Source organism: Engystomops pustulosus, chromosome 2 (genome assembly GCF_040894005.1).
Source record: "Engystomops pustulosus chromosome 2, aEngPut4.maternal, whole genome shotgun sequence".
Lineage (NCBI taxonomy): Eukaryota > Metazoa > Chordata > Amphibia > Anura > Leptodactylidae > Engystomops > Engystomops pustulosus.
Genome location: NC_092412.1, coordinates 209,644,318 through 209,666,707, shown reverse-complemented (window position 1 = coordinate 209,666,707; position 22,390 = coordinate 209,644,318). Strand labels below are relative to the sequence as shown.

The 22,390-nt window shown below is 39.4% G+C and overlaps 1 protein-coding gene across 2 annotated transcripts in view; it reads left to right on the top strand.

Moving 5' to 3' along the window:
• Positions 1-10,927, top strand: part of SH3KBP1 (SH3 domain containing kinase binding protein 1) — a 195,458-nt gene extending 184,531 nt beyond the window's left edge. Inside the window, exons 15-20 of one of the 2 annotated variants that reach the window (XM_072137957.1) lie at positions 1,613-1,667; positions 8,141-8,250; positions 8,651-8,776; positions 8,984-9,237; positions 9,714-9,777; positions 10,574-10,927. In XM_072137957.1, the coding sequence (XP_071994058.1) occupies positions 1,613-1,667; positions 8,141-8,250; positions 8,651-8,776; positions 8,984-9,237; positions 9,714-9,777; positions 10,574-10,615 (651 nt within the window). In that variant the 3' untranslated portion in view covers positions 10,616-10,927. The remainder of the gene's footprint in view (positions 1-1,612; positions 1,668-8,140; positions 8,251-8,650; positions 8,777-8,983; positions 9,238-9,713; positions 9,778-10,573) is intronic. The other variant, XM_072137958.1, reaches the window with a different exon arrangement.
• Positions 10,928-22,390: the final 11,463 nt, after the last annotated feature.

The window sequence follows — 22,390 nt, the reverse complement described above, 5'->3', positions numbered from 1 at the left end:
CTAGTATAATGGATGATGATGTCTGTACATATCATAATACTTCTATAATGGATGATGATGTCAGTATGTATCAGAATGCTTTTACTGTGCAGTAAAGTTGTCTAATGCAGAACAATAAGCAAATACAAACAAATGTGCACTGAGTGGGAGTCTCAATCAGAGCAGAACGCAGGATCAGTCTTCTGTTTACCATACGGTTTCCTGTGGGACTTATTATTCCAGATCATTGTAATTGAACTGTATAGATCATGGCGAACCTTAACACAGAGAAATAAAAAGAATCTGTTTAAACTTTCTGTGTAATTTTATGTATGATAAAGACAGGTGATCCATTGTTGGGAAAACTGGTAAATAACATCTCTTCAATTTCCTCTTTGTCAGAGACTGAAAAGAAGATAGGATTATATTACAGACTGCTAGATAAATGAGGCTCTCCTAGATTTTAGCACATTAAACTACTACGCCCCTCAGGTAGGGTATACAATGTCCTTTCTAGACCACCCACTTTTTCGTGTTATATCACCCATTTACCGAAAAAAAATATATATCAAAATCACATGAATAGCAGAAAAGGGTCATATTTTCCTGAGATAAGTCAAGTTTAGGGGGTCAGGGGGAGTGTTAATTCATACACCCCATCTACAGTTTTATACTAACCCGAAACATTTGGTGTCATATTAAAGATAAGAATCTCATATTTTAGCTTGCCCTCTGCCCTTAAAAAAATGGTGGGAATTGAATTTTTATCTGCAGGTCACATTTCCTGCTTGGTCCTTAGCTGCCTGTATCTCAGGTTCTCTAGATCATAGAACCATGAGCCTGATGCTATCTGAAAGGTGCTATGTTTACTATAGAACCACAGATAGGGGCGTCTGCAGTGACAATCCCTCTACAGCCTCTAAACTTGACTCATCTCAGACAAATATATAGACTCTTTTCTACTCATTTTTTAGGTAAAAGGTTGATATATTACATAAAAGAGGGATTCTAGAAAGGACATATAATAACCTACCACAGGGTACTGGTAGTTTGTGATAAAAGCTGGTGACAGGTTCCCTTTTATAAGTAGTTTTTTAAATGCTTTAGTAAGTAATAAGCAGGAAAACATTGATCAGGAAACATTAAAGGACACCTACCACCAGGATGAAGTATTGCAAACCAAGGTGTATGCCCCTTCTGTCAGGATGCACTTTTCTTTAAGCTTGGTATGCCCTTCTTTGTAAGAATAAAAGGCTTTAAATATTATGCAAATGAGCCTGTGGGCCTCCAGACTTCATTTAAACTTATGAAGCCCAGAGCCCCTCAGGCTTATTTGCATAATTTAAAAATCCTTAAAAAAAAACAGGGAATAAGATGCTAAAAGAAGAGTGGATCCTGCCATCGGGGGCACACAGCTGGATTTTAGTGTGCTTGGTTTACAATCCTTCATCCTGGTGGCAGATGTCCATTAAGAAGGACCTGTATAATAAACCCTTACTGATCTTTTTAATTGACGTACAGCTCTAGATATGGAAGTAGTGATATTTCGTGTGTTCCTCCACTTTGTCTGTATGGTGTCATTATTTCTACCATTATAAGTGATGCTTTTTTTTCCTGTTCATTTTCCATCAAGCTTTCTGCACTTCATCTCTTTACTATGGGTAACTACTCTTCTTCACTTGATGAGGGTAAGGCTTTCATCCATTTCCATGAGTGTCTTGGGCTGTAGAGTGCATGTTTGAAGTGGAAGTCTTCTCTCCGCTTGTAAGTGAAAGTTCTGCGCTATATAGTTTTTAGGTTCCTGCCATATGATTGAAGAGCGCTTTTGGCACCTCATGGTTCTCTCTCCTGCTGCCATCCTGATTTATTGCTGCCTAGAAGATGTCATTTGCATTGTAGCTTTGTTCATTTGTCAAATCCTTTACTAGACCATCACCGTTTCCACATGTGTATTATTTCAGCTTTCTATCATTTGCAAGAAGATTGTTGAATACTAAAGGGACTTTGTGGCTTCATTAACAAAATGGAAACTTTTTTGTTGTGTCTAGAAAAAGATCTGACAGCGTTTAGAACAGATCCCTACTATTATTTATCTGCCGTTTAGGCGCCTTGTCTAAGTGTGACGTTTTTGTGTGTCTGAGATGTTTCTGATTTATATTACTAAAAGCACCGTATTACTGCATGTGTGTGACAAATACTGATGACACTGGCAGCTAAGTGACAAATGATATCCTTCCAATTACAGATAAAGAAATATCATTAACCCCCCTGTTCTACTACTGTAGAGGGAGAAGAAAGTGCATGAGACTTCAGTATTTATACATTTTCACAATTAAATTGTAACAGTGGAAGATGTGATAATATTTGGTCCCTACACGTCACACATAAAGTCAAACTAAACTTTTGGAGCATTTTTTTTTATTTCAGAAGTGAATAGATAAGGTGATGATGGTACATTTTGTAATAGCCTTCATTAAGTAGAGAAGCTTGTGGGTGGCTCGGTGGTTAGCACTTCTGCCTTGCGGTGCTGGAGTTCTGGGTTCAACTCCCATCCAGGTCATCATCTGCAAAGAGTTTGTATGATCTCTCCATGTTTGCGTGAGTTTCCTCTGGGTCCTCTGTTTCCTCCAAAACATACTGATAGGTTGTTTAGATTGTGAGCCCCATTGGGGACAGGGACCAATTTGACAAGCTCTGTGCAGCGCTGCGTAATCTGTAGGAGCTATATAAACAAAGAATGATTATTAATTGCCTTTCTTCTGCTCTTTCTCCTGCAGTGAGCAGTGTATCAGGCATTTAATTCTTTCTGTACCTAGAATTTAGACTATTTTTTCAAAAGTTTTGTTACACCTTAAAACTTTATGCCACATGCCATAGATATAGGGACCGCTTGCCATAGATATAGGGATTTTCTGGAGAAGTCACACATTTACTCATTAATTCACATGAACTGGGTGGAGGGGGATGGTTACTGTCCAAGTACAGGGGAGTATGGGTTTTTCTCATTAGGTAATTGTACATACAACTGCTAAGAAAAACCATTAAAGAAAGTAAATTAATTTTTTTACTCTGTATATATAATTTATAATTATACAATTACAATAATGGGGCTTATTTACTAAGGGTCCGCGGATCGCATTTTCCCGACGGTTTTGGGGATTGCATGGCTGGGTAGGTATTTAGAAGGGGATTGCGATGCAGGTGATCGGATTTTGGCACAATTGCGGCTTTCATCTGACAGACATCGGGAGGCGTGCCGCTGGATGATTCGACGGATTCGGACTGAGCGCGGGATTTAACTGTGTTGCAAGACATGCACTTACATGCCCTGGGAAGAAGAAGGTGAACTCCGGCGGCCTGAGCGGGGAAACGACACATGCAGGATATTGTGCAGCAGAGTGCATTATCGTTGGAACAATGCACTTTGGGTGAACTCCTCGGACAGGTAAGTAAATGTGTTGGTTTGATATGCATGTGAACATGTAATTACTCATTAAACCCACAGCTTGATTTTAGTGATGTGCAGTGAGGTTTCCGCTTCAGTGTTTAGAGTAGACTCCACATGTCTGGGGGATACAATTGATTTTAACCTCTACAATGCCACATTGTGCATTACTATTGAAACAGTATAGTATGAAAAGCAGAATACAGACCATTCTGTTCATATTCTTTTAGATACCTGGAGTTTTTATGTTTTATTAAATTAAAAGTCAAGCTATAGATCGCTGGGGGCCCAACTAATAGTCCTCCCTTGGATTATCATAACTGGGGACTGAAGGTCTTCTATGAGATGAGCAGAGTGCCTGTCGTGCATTTATACCAGGGTCACATTCACAAGTCACCCTATTCTGCCAGTCCCTACAATCACAGGGTTCAGACCCCCGTCATTTGTAACTTTTCCCCTTTTCTTTAGTGGGCTCAACCCCTTAAAGGGTATATACATGAATTTTAGGTTTTCATAATAGATGCCATAATGGAAAGTAGACAAAACCAATTTAAGTCAGTGGGGTCTGTGCGGCCAATTGTTCTTCATGTAACGGATAAAATATCTCATCACCTATAGCAGTGATGGCTAACCTATAGCACTGGTGCCAGAGGTGGCACTCAGAGCCCTTTCTGTGGGCACTCAGGCCATCACCAGAGAGGACTCCAGGTATCTTCCTGCAGTCCCAGACAGCCCAGGACTTGCTGTGCACAGAGCTATTTTAAAGTGACAGCTGTACCTGGGACTATTTGCTGCTTTATTGGTGTCCTCAGGGTGCTGGTATCAATGAAAACTGTGACAGAGAAGGGAGTATAAATCACAAATTAAATTTCTGTGTTGGCACTTTGCAATAAATAAGTGGGTCTTTGTTGTAGTTTGGGCACTCGGTCTCTAAAAGGTTTGCCATCACTGACCTATAGTGTAAGGACTTTTCATATTTTTTGCAGGAGCTTCTTGGCAGTTTGATAATATAGGATAATATATGTTAGTTCTCAAACTTCTCAGCCAATACACTATCCTGACCACTATTGGCCTAGTTTTTGGCGTGGGCTTCATGTAATAATTTAGTACTAGGATATAATAGTTTACGTTCCCCCATAACAGTGTGGAGGGTGTGGAACATTGTGGCTCACAGTCTGAGTTAGTGACAGCTTTAATAGTGGCTTATACATTTTGCATATTGGGCAGTTCATCAGTTCTCTACTTCTTTTCTCTTAATATCTGCAGGCTTTATGTGGGTGTCTATTCTCCGATGTTTAATGCATTATACATATATGGGGGAGGACTGATCTTCTTGTACTATGTGTATATCAGTGGCATTTTGACACATCTGTAATTATTGATACAATGTTCACATTGTGAAGCACAAACAGAAATGTGCAGTCATTCCTACATATTCTATAAAGGGATGTTGAAGAGGCTTGAAGTAAGTGAGTTAATGTAACGTGATATAAATTGTGTGCTTAGTATACATACCGGGGAAATGGGGCATAGAAAATAATCACCTTTGCCACCTACCCATGATTATAGGATACGGACTAAAATTGAAATGATTTTGTTTTTACTTTTTGACAATTTTATTTTAACTTCTTTCTTTTCTTTTTTTTTTTTGCTAAATAAGTCAAAATAATATACATTTTTTACATTACAAAACCAATTAATTTGAAACAACTAATAGCTTTTCAAAAATTCTCTATGTAGCCCTGGTCTTAGAGGGAAAATTACAAAAATAAGTGTGTAGGACAATAAAGTGCCAAAAATCCATTATATATGGTGCGGTATAAAAGCTTTTGTCCCCTGATAATGATAAACCAGAGTTATCTTGGTTGCGAGATGATCGCCGGTACCTTTTTAAACATATTTTTTTAAGTGGACGACGGTTCCAATAAAAAGTAGTTCCCAAATATTGGGCCAAATCTCGGTGTATGTAAAAGGGGAATGTTTTTAACTCCTCTAAAGAAAGACTGTCTACCCACAGATTTCCGGGGTGAATGCTGGCAGGAGAGACTATTTCTCAGCTGTCTCCTCTTTTGCAGATGACTACTTTCCAAGGGGACTACTAATTTCTAGTGGGGTCTACCTCAGACAGGTCACTTTGAATGAAACATGCATTGTACATATTACCTCTTTTCTAGAGATGCCACTGCCTCCCCCTCAAAACCCTCTGCTCTCTTTATGTCCTCCTTTGTCCATCCTTGGTTGCCTCTTTGCTGGTTTCATTAGATGCCTGCGTAGCTTTTTCCTTCACATCTGCCAAATCCTCATCCCAAGAAGCAGGTACATCTCCCCGCTTGTCATTTTGCGATTTGTATGTAGCAGTCCCATCGACTGATTGCATTCACCTGGGTGGAAGGAGCATAATCCGCATCTTACAGCCCCTCCCACCGAGCCCTCCTCTTGCCCCATTATTGCAAGGCTGCCAGGGATAGGGTTAATATGGATTGTAAGATGATAACCTTATTCTAATTTAAAATGGCAAATTTCTGGAATTGATTTGATGAATCACCAATTCTTCATGACATAGCTGGAAAAGGCAGGGAGCATTACGGTGGCCCATGGCCAGGTATACCCCACAGTGCTTTTAGAAAATCTCACAACACTGCATTTGCATGATTTTTTGCTGTGGGGATGTGCTATAAGAAAGCTGAATCCACTGCTCTGTTTGGTATAATTTGTGCCCATACATGCAGTTTCGCTATTTCTCTATGTGACAGACAGAATAAACATGAGATGCTTTACATTCATCTCGCTCCAAGGGGACATAACATTTTAATTTCTTAAATTTCTCTGACCAGTTGTCTTCCTTCAAAAACACTTGTCCCGAGGATCTCCCCATGCCGTGATCTAACTCTTCCTGTCATTCCATTTTACTGTGTTACTTGGTGGTTAGTGCTCATGGTCTGCAGCTTGTAAAGTTTCTATTACTACTGTGATGACTCCTGTGTAGTGGCCGCATGCTGGCAATAAGGATTGTGGGTTTATATAACCATCTGGCTATGCTGCTGATTACACCCTGACTTATTATTATACTTTAATGATACAGTAGAATTATGCATGCAGATATTTTACTTTAGGTTAATTTTTAATGTATGGCATGTTACTAGATATGGGTTTATTCAATGAAACAGGACACATTTCTTTTAAGGTACATAAATCTGCCAGGTACATATTACCTATTAGCAAAAGCAGAATTGTAATCTATATGTGAAAGTTCATATAAGATCTGAGGCTAAAGCTCCTTTCATGTTCATATATGCTGTTCATTAACTTCTTTATGTATTTGTAACCCAAAACCAGGAGTGTGTACAAAACACATGATACTTGTTCTCAAGTATCACTCTTGGTTTTGGTATTAAAGTACTGACCAAATTGCTGACATGTGAAACAGGGCCTAGGGCAAGGGTGCAAAACCTTTATTGGTATACAGGAGACCCCCGAGAGCAGACCTATGATACAGGAGATCCCCCAGAGCTGACCTATAGTACAGGAGAGTCTCAAAGTGGACATATAATACCGGAGACCCAGAGCTCACCTATAACAAACAAGAGTTCCAGAGAAGTAAAAAAAAAAGAAAGGAAAAACAACAAATACTCACCTTTCCTCGCTCCTCTTCTGCCACTCTGGACTAGGTCCTGATGCTGGTTCTATGCGCCAGCATCAGGACCCAAAGCTGTGCAGCACCTGGAGCAGGATGAGACCTGAGAGCGGTGAGTACAGAACAGCCGACATGTACTCACCACACTCCAGTCTTGCTACAGGCGCACATACACCCAGCATCAAAAGCCAGAGCAGGAGACAACCCAGGAGTGGTGAGAACTTAATGGCAACACTCATTGGTATCTGGGGGCTCTTGGGTCCCTCTACAAACTAATATAGCAGCAGAACGGTTAAAATAGAAAGTTTATTGAAAAAACTCTAAAGACACTGTTAGTTATACTCGCTCAAAGGGTGATGTAAAAGACACCCCTGTTCTCCACTGTGCCAAATGCAAAAAATCACTATTATAGAGCTATATCCGGCTCAAGTCAAAATTATCTACAAAACATCAGTAGTGACTGGTGCACCTGGTGTAAGGCAAGAGATGCACTGGTAGAGAGTGTACCTACCCAGGGTGCTTTCTAGTCCGCTACACCCAAAATAGAATCAAACTTACCATACCAATATTTCATACCTTACACTGATGCAGGGCTGGGGAGTAGCCTTAGTGGACTTGCCCTAACACCCACAAGACTCCTGCCTTTATAAGGGCACTCCAAAAACGAGCCCTTGCATTACAAAAAATCACGCCTCCCTCATCAGAGGGAGAGCCAAGAATACATAGGTAGTCCTTGAGTCAGGTGAAATGAGATGTTAATAAAATAATGGAAGTGGGGAAGGAGTGCCTTCACCCGCATCTTACACCTTGTGTTCACACAGGATGTTGTCCGGCGTGTGACTACAGACTAAGGCTCTGCAGGTCGCATGTGGGTTGTGCCCCCCTGCGTTAGAGTATTCTGTTTAAAATCACAGTAAAAAATCCTACATGAAAACACATTACTGGATGTCAGCATAAAACATAGTAAAATCCCAAACCCTCAGCTCGTAAGGAGTCCCAGAAATACCCTTGTCGTTCCACGCAGTCTGTAGATGAGTTATCTGTCTATCCAGGTATTGCCATATCTGTATTTTGTCTTGCAGATGTTGAAGGTTTTGATTCCCTTGTGTCAACTGGGGAGAAACTTAGTCATCCTACTGCTTCAAGACCGAAATCCAGTGGGAGACGCCCACCTTCCCAGTCTTTGACATCGGTATGTGCCCACAGGACATGTGATGCTGGGAAGTCATCAGCCTAGAGATAGACAGCCAATGTGACTGTAATTTATAAGGGCCGTCTAACATAAAGGTGTTCTGCAGTAGCAGATCTAGACTAGAGGGAGAGTTATCAGAATGTGCAACATCTTCTCCTGCTTGGAGGCTGTGAAATTAAGTTTTTACTGGGGTTGAAGAAAGCTCAAATGGCCCCAAGGGATCTACTATGGCTATATAGTACTTAGCCAAGCTATTAGTATTGTTCTCAAGTCAATTCATTTTCACTAAAGAGTCTCCCCTGTGGCTGTGCTCGTAATAAAGGAGATGAATGCATGTGTGTATTCTAATGCCATGCAAAATGTATTACATGCAATTGACGTTTAGCCGATTCTTTTGTAGTCATCCCTTTCCAGTCCAGATTTCTTCGACTCTCCAAGCCCAGAGGATGACAAAGATGATCTCAACCACTTGCCACAGAGAACAATAGACCCGTCCAAGAAAGGCCCACGCAGTGTTACATCACAGGTAAACCATCAGGAGTGTCCTCTGTAGTATCATTGATTCTTAAATTACTAGAACTATGAAATAGTCAATGGTTTTGTCATAATGGTGATGACCTCAATATCTCTGAGCATCACCCACTGAAGGAAATGTGGTGGTGAGGAACTTGCAAAGTTAGATGAAGGTTTTTTATATAATAGTTTTATAATAATCACATTTTCTGTTTTTTAGGTTCCAGATAACAGAGCTGCATTGCCCCCCAAACCAGGAGGCTTGATTTCAAGTGTTAGTTTCTCTCATGGAGCTCCTGGAGCCCCTTCAGCATTCCACTCCGTCACCTCAAGTAGTCACAGGTCAAATTCTCCATCCTTTGGTAGCTCTGAGGGAAGACATAAAGTTGAACATGGCCAGTTATCACTAGAAGAGCTGCAGGCACAAGTCAAAGAGCTTAGAAGCATCATTGAAACAATGAAGGACCAGCAAAAGTAAGCCAAATTGTGGGAGCTTTGAAAGTCATCAGATAGTGGTCATCATACTTTCATAAAGGGAATTTTTTTGTTAATTTGCCTTGTACATGAATGATCATCCATGAAATATATGGATGTGCCAAGTCCACCTGAGCCATGGTTTGTTAGAAGGGCATAGCCAAGCACTCTTTTCTACACACTAGCAATACCACCCAAAAGAGGGCATATGGTCACGTTTGGCATCAGATTGGGATTATAAAAAGATCCCTAATTGTCCGTGATTTCAGAAGATTAAAGTACAAAATACATTTAAAATTTGACAATATGTATAATTTGTACATTCTAAGGCGCATTCTAAGCTGTAGGCCTTATATTACTTTATATAATATATGCTATATGTGTTATATTAAATGTGTTATATGTAGCATAAGCAAAGTTATTACTGTTATGTTACCATCATTAAATGGCTTCATTGTTATCCTTTTATTTTTTAGAAAAGAAATTAAACAATTACTGTCTGAGCTGGATGAAGAGAAAAAGATCCGGCTACGATTACAGGTACTCAGTTAATTAAAGGGGTATTCTCATGTGAATAATTATATTTGATTTAATTCATCTGCCATATACAGATATGTCTTCAATTGGATGTTATTACAGTAGTGTATCTGTGTGAAGATAATTTCCCTTAAAATCAGCCATATGGTTGCTTAGAAACAGATGACAGTTATCCTTGGATACAACCACCACTGCTGGAGAGATTTGCACTAAAAAACATGAGTTACTTAATGTCCTGCTTCCGACCTGTGATGAACGCTAAATCCAAGTAATCAGACACCTCAATAACAATTGTGTGGCCATCGCTGCCATAGTTCGGGGTGGTTGTATCCAGGGACAACCAACTTATTTCTAAGGGACAACGTTGCTGAATTTATGGGAAATGATCTTTACACAGGAAGTTTTTTTAATAGCATGATATAAAATAAATATATGTGTGTGTATATATATATATATATATATATATATATATATATATACAGAAAGTAGGCAGCACTCCAGAGTAAGTTGAAACGGGTGAATCAGTGGTCTTAGAAGAATGCTCTGTGGACTTTCTGGGAGTGAACCTCGTATCAGTGGATCAAACAGGATTGTTTATTTTAAATCCAGTGATATGAGGTTGGGTGGGGGAAATCCCAAAAGCGAATCAAGCTGTCTCATGGGCATGCGGCATAATGGTCATAATGTGCCAAAGGGCATCTACAAGATTTAGCTATGTATGTGCCTGGATGAGGGGAATGTGCCTATAAGATGAGTCAGTTGATACTCTTAAGGTTATCTAAACATCTCTATTTTCTAGATGGACGTCAATGAAATTAAGAAATCTCTACAATCCAAATGAAACCAGAACGAATATGTAAAGACCCCATATCAGACGTCCTAGAATCACAGACTGTTCTTCCCTCCAAGGCCAAAATATTTTTGGTGCCAAATGATTGAAAATTTGCCTCAAACGCGACAAGCACAACAGCGGTTCATCCTACCAAGGACACCCCGGTGACTTTTCTAGTGCTTACCCACATGGATATCGGTGGACTCGACGTTGTGCTCAAGTGTTCCTCCTTAAAACTGCGCATGAAGGAAACTCAGGCAGTTTTACTTCAGAGTGGTACTTTTTTATGATATTTTTCCATGAATAAAGTGTATTTCCGATTGTCTGTTTACAAGCTTTATAATTTTATGTTTTTTTCTTTTTTTTTTTTAGTATGTCTTATATCTCAGATTTCTGAAATACCTGTACAGCTGTGTAAACCTTCTTGTCCTTCCTGTTACCTTCTTAGACAAACTGTATGAGCTTGGATCTTTGACTATGACTCGAAAAGGACATATGCAAAGTACTGTTCATTCAATGTGACGAAACGCTTTTATTTTTGCTGTACTTTACGAATGTATGAAAGTGTGATATTTAAGATGATTTGTGCCTTTTTTTTATTTTTCATTCATACAAAAAAACACATTCAGTTTTACTGTAGTTAAAAAACAGGCCAGAGGAAGCATCTTCTACTTACCTATCATGAGAAACAAAGATTATGACCACTTAAAAGAGACAATACTAGAAGAATATCAATAAATTATAATCTATCTATGAAAGGAGGAGGATTTTATTTTGGGGTGGCCAGGAGGTTGGTTGATCCTTCCAAAATCGACAGCAGCAGGGGACACACTGTACATCTAATGTGTATGGTAAGAGTATGACACCAAGGCCAGTGTTTGGTAGGAGACTGGTGACCATGCCCATAGCAAACAATTGAATATTTTTATTTTTTGAATACCTAGAAAAGTGATTCTGATTGGAAAGTATGGACAGCACTGCTCATTCACTTTGCATCCTAAAGGTTCAGTATTGTCGATGTATTTCATAGTAGGATTACGGATTAGTTTACATTTTCCTAGAAATAGTAACAAGCAATGTGATAGGAGCAGTGATTGAAGGTGTTCTTTGTTTACAAGCAGCTGAGATTTCTGAATTTCACCTTTTGTTGGTGATTTTTAGCTTCTTATGTGCAGCTTAATTGAAGCCACTGGATAAAGTACAACAGTGACCCCTAGTGGTAGAAATTCTAAAAGACACTTTATATGAATTGCATATATTTTTAATTGTATGGTGCACAAATATTTAAATTAAAAAAAAAAAAAACAGCAATATAAATATATATCTATTGATATCAAACATTATATAGAACATAAAATGTAGAATGAAGACAAACTGGTAAAGATTAAGCTTAAAGTGACCGCTTACATTGGAAGCAAAGATTTTATGGATAAATGGTGTGACCACTTATGTTAACGGGGGCCACTAACACAAGTGGGTGCCTCATTGCTACATCAAAAGTGTTACATATGTGTCATTTTATATCATCTAAAATAAACTGAGTGAATGAAAATGAGTAACTGATATCATGTTCGTCCCTCTGCCATATTTATACAGGACCTTGGCTTTTACCAATAAGCTGCACCCCATCCGGGGTCTAAGAATCAGGATTATCGCCTGGAGAAATCTGGGTGCTTCATATCCTTTTATCCAGTATTGATGAGATCTATAATGTGATATATTCGCTAATACACTGGATTATTAGATTGCCATGTTTGTGTAGTGAATATACATTTTAGAGGAAATCTCGTAAGAGATTGCAAATACCAGATAATCATTAGATGCCAGGTTAAAGGGAATTTTACTTTATATGTGTGTATGTATATATATATATATATATATATATATATATATATATATATATATATGGTATTATTATCTTGGAGAACTATTACAGCATATCCTTTCTTGAAGAAAATCTACCATCAAAATACATCATGATAAACCAAGGACACTTACTCATAGATCCAGGCACCTTGACACTGATCTTTTTATGTTTGTTATCTATGGCCTCCTTACTTCATGGCATTATTTAAAAAAACATTTTAGAGGGAAGGAGGTGAAGGATAAGATCAGTGCCTGGATCTATGAGTAAGTGCCCCTGGTTTATCATGATTGATTTTGATTGTAGATTTCCTTTAAGGCTGTAATGTAAGAAGAGGGTCCCTGCACATTTGGGGTTTCTCTCCATTTACTTTTAAGTCCTGGCTACTCCCTGAAGTCCTATAAAAGCCAATGGAGAGAGTTGAAAGGCCACAGTCACGTGTTGTGTTTGATTGGGGTTTATAAACGCAATTCAAACACATTGGAGAGGAGATTCCCCTGAAAACACTTGTGTTAAGACCTAAACACTTACTATCATAGGTGTTCATGATGCCTGGAGCTCCTCAGACCCATTTGCATAATTTTCATTTTTCATAAAAATAAGGGCATGATAAGCTTAACTCCTTAACGCTCTGCGCCGTAGCTCTACGGCGCAGAGGTATAAGGAGTGTATGAAGAGGGCTCACGGGCTGAGTCCTCTTCATACAAAGGTGGGGGTTTTTGCAAAATGCATAAAACCCCCACCGCTAATAACCGCGGTCGGTGCTTGCACCGATCGCGGCTATTAACCCCCTAAACGCCGCCTGCAAAGTCGCAGGCGGCGTTTAAAAGACGGCGGCGCGTGGGCGCCGCCATCTTTTTTTTGATCGCCACGCCCCCGAACGTCATCGGGGGGTGGCGATCAGTTGCCATGGTAGCCTCGTGTCTTCTCTTGACACGAGGCTATCTGGCAGCTGCATATTCGTTACAATGAGCCAGTGGCTCATTGTAATGAATGTGCTGCAAAAATGCCATATATTGCAATACAGAAGTATTGCAGTATATGGTAGCAGCGATCTGACCATCTAGGGTTAATGTACCCTAGATGGTCTAAAAGATAGTGAAAAAAAAAAGAAAAAAAAAAGTTTAAAAAATAAAAAAAATTAATAAAATATTAAAAGTTCAAATCACCCCCCTTTCCCTAGAACGGATATAAAACATAACAAACAGTAAAAATCACAGACATATTAGGTATCGCCGCGTCCCAAAATGCCCGATCTATCAAAATATAAAAACGGTTACGGCCGGCGGTGACCTCCGAGGCGGGAAATGGCGCCCAAATGTCCGAAATGCGACTTTTACACCTTTTTACATAACATAAAAAATGAAATAAAAAATGATCAAAATGTCGCACAGACCTCAAAACGGTAGCAATGAAAACGTCGCCTCATTTCGCAAAAAATGACCCCTCACACATTTCCGTGCGCCAAAGTATGAAAAAGTTATTAGCGTCAGAAGATGGCAAAAAATTTTTTTTCTTTTTTGTACACATTCGTTTAATTTTTGAAAATGTATTAAAACACAATAAAACCTGTATAAATTTGGTATCACCGCGATCGCACCGAACCAAAGAATAAAGTAGGCGTGTTATTTGGAGCGAAGAGTGAAAGTCGTAAAAACTGAGCCCACAAGAACGTGACGCACGTGCGTTTTTTTTTCAATTTTTCCACATTTGGAATTTTTTTTCAGCTTCGCAGTACACGGCATGTTAAAATAAATAACATTACGGGAAAGTAAAATTTGTTACGCACAAAATAAGCCCTCACACAGGTCTGTACACGGAAAAATGAAAAAGTTATGGATTTTTGAAGTTGGAGAGCGAGAAATGAGGCGAAAAACCCTGCGTCCTTAAGGGGTTAAAGAAGAGTGGATCCTGTCAGAGGGGGCACGTGCCAGTATGTCATTGTACAATCCTTCATCCTATCATGAATGAGCGCAACATGTTTTGTTTGGAAACAATACAAAACACGTGTTGCTTATCCCTCGAGGGATTTGTGTCTGAATGCATCTGCAGTCAGTAGATGCTCTTCTCTGCTGCAATTTTATTGCGTTTTCTAAGAGTAATTCAAACACAACAGGGCAGATTTACTTGCCTGGTCCCGTCGCGATCCCGTGGTGCGTTGTCCGACGAGGATTCAGGTCCAGCGCTATTCACTAACATTGTGCGACCGAGTTCCTGCATGTGTCACTGCTGCGCCGAGGTCCACCAGAGTTCACCTTCTTCTTCCTGGTGCATGTGAGTGCTTGATCTTGCGAAACAAATCCTTTTTTAAATTCCGCGGTTTGTCCGAATCCGTCGAGTTGTCCGACAGCCCGCACCCCAATTTTGTGTCGCGTGCGAGCCAGTGCAGATGCGGCAAAATGCGAACGCTGTGCCAAAATCCTGGGGCAATTAGACGCAAAACGCAAATATTCGGGAAACCCGACGAAAGTCCGCCGTTCGGACCCTTAGTAAATGAGCCCCTATATGTGACCGGTACTCAGCTTACTGTGTCAGTAAACTGATCCGACATCACTTGTTCCTGTGATGGTAATAACTCTTTATATCATTCTTAATTAAAATTAATGGGAGCAAAGTGTTTTTAGTTAAAGGACATCTACCACCAGGATGAAGGATTGTAAACCAAGCACACTGACATACTGGTGTGTGCCACCTATGGCACGATCTGATCTTCTTTAAACTTCCAATGCCCTTGTTTTTAAGAAAAATTAAAATTACGCAAATTAGTCTGAAGAGCTCCAGGCTTCATGAACACCTATGGAGCCCGGAGCCCCTCAGGTTCATTTTCATAATTTTAACAAAAATTTAAAAAAAAAACAAAAAACAAGGCATAAGAAGCTAAAAGAAGAGTGAAGGGGCAGACACCAGTATGTCAGTCCTTTATCCTGGTGGTAGATGTTCTTCCAAGTAGAGTATGAGATGACATTGAGGACCTGTAGCCCATTTAGTAAAACACTGTAAAACAAAAAACTCTCCTCTGCTGTGACCCACAGTTTTGTGTAACACCACAAGGACTATTTTGGGAAGTGTAAGATTACATTACTGCTGAGAAGGTTACACTAGCTTGTCATAGCATGGAATGAACGTCCCTATCATTACAACTTGTTGTACTTGCAGGAACTCCTATGTGTTACCAATGTATGTTCTTTATTATATGTTATGACGTCACTGTAATTTATATGCATCACGCCGACCTAAGTGTGAATTATATTTAAGGTTTTATTTTCCTTCCCTTCTTGAGCAATCGGAATTATGTTGAGCAAATAATAATTCTATCTCTTGGCTCATACAATAAATTTCCTGCATATTTAGTGATGTTGTTTTTAACTTGGATTTTTATAATATTTCTGGTATTTATGTATTGTCACTTGCCACTCTGTTGTAAGCTTCATAATGAAATCGAATGTTTTTTTATATCCATGTGCTGTCACTGTGCTTTATTTCCTCCATGAATCGTGAATTGTCCATCTGGATAAAGAAGAAGAAAGAAGTAATAAGGTTTTATCATTAGCAGTGAAACTATGTGACGGAGAAAGAAACACGGCTGATGGCAGGTTAATCAGAAAGAGCTCAACTTACCTATGTACTGTGGAAATAGGGTGTTCTTGTCATTTTGTCTAATCCATGTAGATACATGGGAGAGATGGGATAATTAGATAGATGATGGAGAAATGCAAATAGGCAAACTCAATAATACCTATAAAAACCAGGCATTCACTGCATTTTACAGCAGACACCCACCACAATAGGTGCTAGCCCTGGCATGTGACTGCAGCACCTATGTGGCTCTTGTACATCTGCATCATCATATTGACTGTGATTGCTGCCCCCCAGAACAACACAGGGGTTAATGGTTGGCCATGACAGCTGTAATGCTCCCAGGCCTGTCATTCACTACAAAACTCATGCCATATAGAAGTAGTGCGTTATATACAGACCCCATAAAGTTCAAACACCCGTAGAATCACTTCAAACCACTGTTTTGACCCTTCCATTAAGTTGTTTGTAACAGAGAATATAGTGCTGCAGCATACGGATCATTTTTACTGAAAGGGAAGCCTTTGGGAAATAGACGAATGGAAAATCTTCCATATATCTTGCCCATTCTGTAATAGATGGCTAATGGAAAACGTAGAGCTGGTGTGAACTAAAAACCAACAAAACACGAAGCATTGACCCATGCATATTAAAAAAGGTCAAATTTTATTATGAAGAATGCACAACAGATATAATAAAAACACTATGGTACTATGTAGTGGAGAATTTATGCTAAAATTGCCAGATGGAACTCTTAAAGGTGATACACAATACAAAGACGAGACCACCACATCATCATGTGTGAAAATGTAAATCTAGGACTCGTATACAATGTTCCTCAACCTCTTAGATAAAACCAGTTATAACATATCCAAGGAAGTAAAATTTAAAACTAAGGATCTAGGCATATATCTAATTACTCCGGTTGAACATAACAAGATGTGTGAACTAAGCCTTTCCCTAAAAAAGAAAAATGTTAAAAAATTTTCATTCTAAAAAAAAAAATTTAAACATCTGCATAAAATTGAAATGAACACATATTTTTTAAAAAACAGAAAAATGAATGAAATCACCTATTACGCTAGTCCTATATAGTTGACAGTAGTGAGAGAATTATGTCCGAGCGGCCTTTCCTTTAGTATTTTGCCACCTAAAAGAGAAAGTTATATTCAAGAGTCCTACATTCCCCAATTGTGCAAAAAATTACTTCTTGCACTGGTCCGTTCATAGAAAAAAAATTAAGACCTCATGTATGGCAATAATAAAAAAAAATAGTAACCATTTTAAATTAGTAATTTTCTCTAACGGTAGAACAAAAAAACAATATAGATTTGGTCTTGTGATCTCACTCACCTCAGAAATAATTATATTGTGTCACTTTGTTCTGTTTCTTCAATCTGGCTGCATTGGGACATAAAAAATTATAAAACTAAAAAGTACAAGTCTTTTCAGGGATAATAAAAAAATATTATAACTTTTTGAAATAATTTGCTAAAACAGAAAAGGCCATAGTATATACGTCCCCCATAGATTGGCAATGGGCGCATGGAACAGTACCACTCCATACCCGGGGAAAAGATAGCACTATGTATCTCTATGGAGAGAGGGGGGGGGGGTCGAGCAGCGCTCACCTCCTCCTCCTCTCCCAAGCACCAACGTGTGACTGCCATGCTACGGCACGGCGGGCACACGTTAGTGTGAATGTAGCCTAAGGATTCCCAGCAGGACAGAGCATCACACTACCTCTGGTAGAAGTTTTGATTTCCACGTTATATATTGGTGCACCCCCTTCCCCCTTCATCCAATTAAGCAGCACACATTTACCCAGCATCCACATTAAAAAATATGATTCAACAGAACGTCTTCTTTAATTGTTTTAATGTCAGGGTAAATCTCCACAAGCATCAGTGAGCCTTAGGTGCACAATAGTACTGGATCATCCCTGGAGAAACCTGAAGACCTGCTCCTATCCAGTGGTCACATTTGATCACAATTCAGTGTCCTTACACCTTCCAGTTTTTCACACTTGCACCACAACAACTTAATGAACTGACTCTTATCTTGCTGCCTAATGTTTCCCACCACAAGACAGATGCCAATCTAATGAAATAATTGATGCCTGTCAGTGGCTATAACATAATGGTCTTTAGCTTTCCTATTTATTCTAATAACTCCATTTATCATTACATTACATGGAAACGTGTATTTTTCCATGTCATAGTCTGGCTTGTTGTTTTCCCAGTTGCTAGTCATTTCCCTCCTCTTTAAATACAGAATATGCAATATTAAGGAAATTGCTCTGTCAGCTGTTAACACTGACAAGTGCACAACGCACCACGGATTTACAGAACGTGTCCTTTCAGATGATCTTTTCCACTCCGAGGAGTTGGCCTCGCAATGTCCGTCCTGTCTAGCTGCCTCCTGTTTGCTCTGTGATTACTGCTCATCTTTCAGAACACATTGTTAAGTTATAAAACCATAAAATATTATTAACTGTTATCTTAAAATGGCAACTTTCCCCGCTGCAGATATATTACATTGTATAATATCAGATAAAGGAACATACTCCTTGGCACTTAGGTCATTTGATCTCATTGTGAACTACTCAGAATTAGTTGTTTTTTTATGTCTGACCAGAGGTGTCACTTGCTTGTTGATGATACAACTGCTTGTACTGTGCCACACAGGCTTTCCATAGGAGGTGCAACAATTCCTATCACAGCGACTAATGACTTCCTTAAAAATATTAACAATGATGCCTCATGGGTGTACACATATTTCTTTTTTATCTCTTTATAGTAGATTATATAGTAGGAAATGGTCCTAACACTATCATCCCAGCAGGTAGAAATGAGGCAGTAGCTGCCCATGTGATGCACTCCTGGTTCATTATTGTTACCAGAAAAGACAGCACGGTGGGAGAGAAATAAAACACACAAGGTGGTATCTGAGGTAAGGAGACAGAAGGCTGTGCTGCTGGGAATTTTGTATCACACTGCACTTTTTACACGTACTACAATCAGGTTAGAGGAAAGAGAGGGAAAAATGTTTTTTTGTAGACTGTCAGTTTAAGCTGTCCATACACAAAAGATAAATTAGGACAGAGGCCATTCAGAATGACTGCAGGGAATTTTTTTTTATCGGTAGAAAATCCAGTGTGCTTAGGGATAACCCGATTAACATGATGGCAATAAAGGCTCCAGAACCTGCAGGACTTTACCCTAACACTTGACATTTGGTATATGGGCAGTATGCATGATCCACCCATCTGCAGGAGTACTGCTCCAGCTCCCAGTGTTCTGGACACACACGTGATCCGATTCTGAAGGGGGAGTATAGAAGAAGCAGAGCTGTCCTATAGTGGGAGGATGTAATACACCTAGGGGAGGAGCAAGACAGTACCTGGAATATGAGGGAAAATGCTCCGGTTGAGGGGAAAGATTCAAGATGCTGTGAATACTTAAAGTACATATTGAATCAAATTAAGCATTTGGATTGTCTGGACAGAATACAAAGACAGATAACGGCCATTCATTGTGGGGATGAAGATGAAGAGTATCTAACACTACAACGAAGTTTGTATGAATGATTGTTCCAGTGTGTGTGTGTATGAGGAATAACACTGACCTCCCCTGTTAAAATATAAAATAAAGTTTCTTGGATTTCCACTTTTGAATGAAGCAGATTTGATAAAATGTTACAGACCACCAGTTAATATTAGGGATACACATCAAACCATTTTTTGTCATAAATTATGATAACTGTGCTATAAAAAAAACTTCCACTTTTTAGTAGTAGTGAGAATAGCAAAACATACAAAAAGTCTGAAGTAGGCATCACAACAAAGATGTTCAAATATTTGCCCTGGTGGGGGGGGGTCCCGGCCCAAAGTGCACAGCAGACAACCCTAGACTGGAGCTTCTCCTCTGCCGAGTCCTGTGAGACCAGCCCCATCACTCTCATCATACAGCAGTATCATGCTCCAGAGCTGGAGCCATTCCTCCTCCAGCTGGATGAGACCCTGTCCCCACAACATGGGCTGCACTTTTTATTAACTATTTATTAACATAATAAGTTTAAATCCTTAACCCTATATCACCGACACTAGTTTTCAGCTCAATGACCAGACTCGATTTTTCAAATCTGACATGTCTCACGATAATTGGTTATAACTTTGGAACGCTTTAACATATCCCAGTGATTTTGAGAATGTTTTCTCGTGACACATTGTACTTCATGTTAGTTATAAAATTTAAGTGATACGTTTTGCGTTTCGTTCTGAAAAAAAGTGAAAATTTGGCAAAAGTTTGTAAAAATTCTTAATTTTCCAAGTTTGAAATGTTCTGGTTTCCAGACAAGATGTAAAACTACCCAAAAAGTGTGATAATTAACATTTACAGAATATCTGCTTTATGTTGGGATGATATTTTATGCTTCCAGTCATTTTTCTAGGATGTTATGAGGCGCAGAACTTAAGGTGCGATTTTTCTTATTTTCATGAAAATTGCCAAAACTCACATTTTGAGGGACAACTCAGCTTTCAAGTGACTTTGAGAGGCCTAAATAATAGTAAAACCCCATAAATTACCCCACTATAGAAACTTCACCCCTCAACGTATGTAAAACAACTTCTATTAAGTCCATTAACCCTTTAAGTGTTTCACATGGGTTAAAACCTGCGATTTAGAAACTATAGAATTTTTTTGGGAAAATACATTCATTTAGGCCAAAACTGACATTTTCAGAATAAATTAAATGATGAAACGCACTGCAACGCTTGATGCCCAATTCCTCCCGAGTTTACTGATACCACATATGTGGTGGTGACTGCTGTACGGGTGCACGGCCGAGTATAGAATGAATGGAGGCGCCATTCACAGCAGATTTGTATTGTCACATTGTGCGACCTATACATTTTTTTCTTTTTGGTAATGCGAACATATGAGGGCTCATTATGTACGGGATGAGATACAATGTATAGATAATTTATTTTGGGAGTCTAAAGCTTATTCATGAGATTTTATTAACTATTTCAAGGGGGACACAAACAAAATCATCAATTTTTATTTTGGATTGTTAGCATTTTTTTCCCCCCGCTCACCGTAACGTAAAAATAATATTTTATCTTTATTTTCTGGTTCACTACGATTGCGGTGATACCTCATTTATATAGTTTTTCTTATTTTTGCTCAATTTTCCTGAGCAAAACCAATATTGGAGAAAATCGCATTGTTTTTACTATTGACAACTTTTCAGGGCCATAACTTCTGTATTTTTCTGTTGTCAGATCTGGTTGAGGGCTTATTTTTTGCGAAAACAGTTGTTCTTTTCAGTCGTATCATATTAGGGAACGTAACTTTTTTTGATCACTTTTCAGAAGATTTTTTGTGATGGTGTTTGATGGAAAATTGTATATTTTGGGAAGTTTTTTGAGTTTTTTTTTACGTAGTTCACCGAGCGGGTTCAATATTGATTTAGATTTATTGTACAGATTAATACGGACGCGGTGATACCAAATATGTACGTGTTTTTGTGTTTTATTTACTTTATTTGCATTTTATGTGATACTGGGGAGATTATGGGACTTTTATTTTATTTATTTATTTAATTATATTATAAAAAGATTTAAATTTTTTTTTAAACTTTTTTTTACACTTTCTACTTCTTGGCTTGAATAAGCGATCATCCGATCGCTTATTCAAGCCTTTACACTGCAATACACTTGTATTGCAGTGTATACTGTAAGTAACTGAGCATGCTGAGCATGCTCAGTTACACACAGCCGGGTCCTGCCAGGAGGCGGAACCCGGCACAGAGAGGAGCCGACAGCCCCGGGTCACTCGTCGGAACCCGGGGCTGAGGCAGGAGGGATCGGATCCCCCGGTAAGCACACCGGGGGGGTCCGATCCACAGGGGACACACTTGCACGCCGCGGTCATGCTTGACCGCGGCGTGTAAGGGGTTAAACACCCGGGATCGGAGTTTTTCCGATCCCGGGTGTTAGTGCCGGGTCTGGGCTGTGATATCACAGCCCGAAACCGGCACTATAATAACCCGGTGTCCCGAAAACTTCTTCTGATGCGGCGCCAGCTCCCAGTATATAGCCTGCAGCCCCCAGTATATAGCTTACAGCCCCAGTATATAGCCTGCAGCCCCTGCCCCAGTATATAGTCAGCAGTCCCTGCCCACAGTATACAGCCTGCAGCCCCCTGTCTCCCAGTATATAACCTGCAGTCCCTGTCCTCACTATATAGCCAGCCCGCCCCTGCCCCCCGTATATAGCCAGTCCCCTGCTCCCCAGTATATAGCCAGCAGCCCCTCCTAGAGGAATGCCCAGTCTGTAA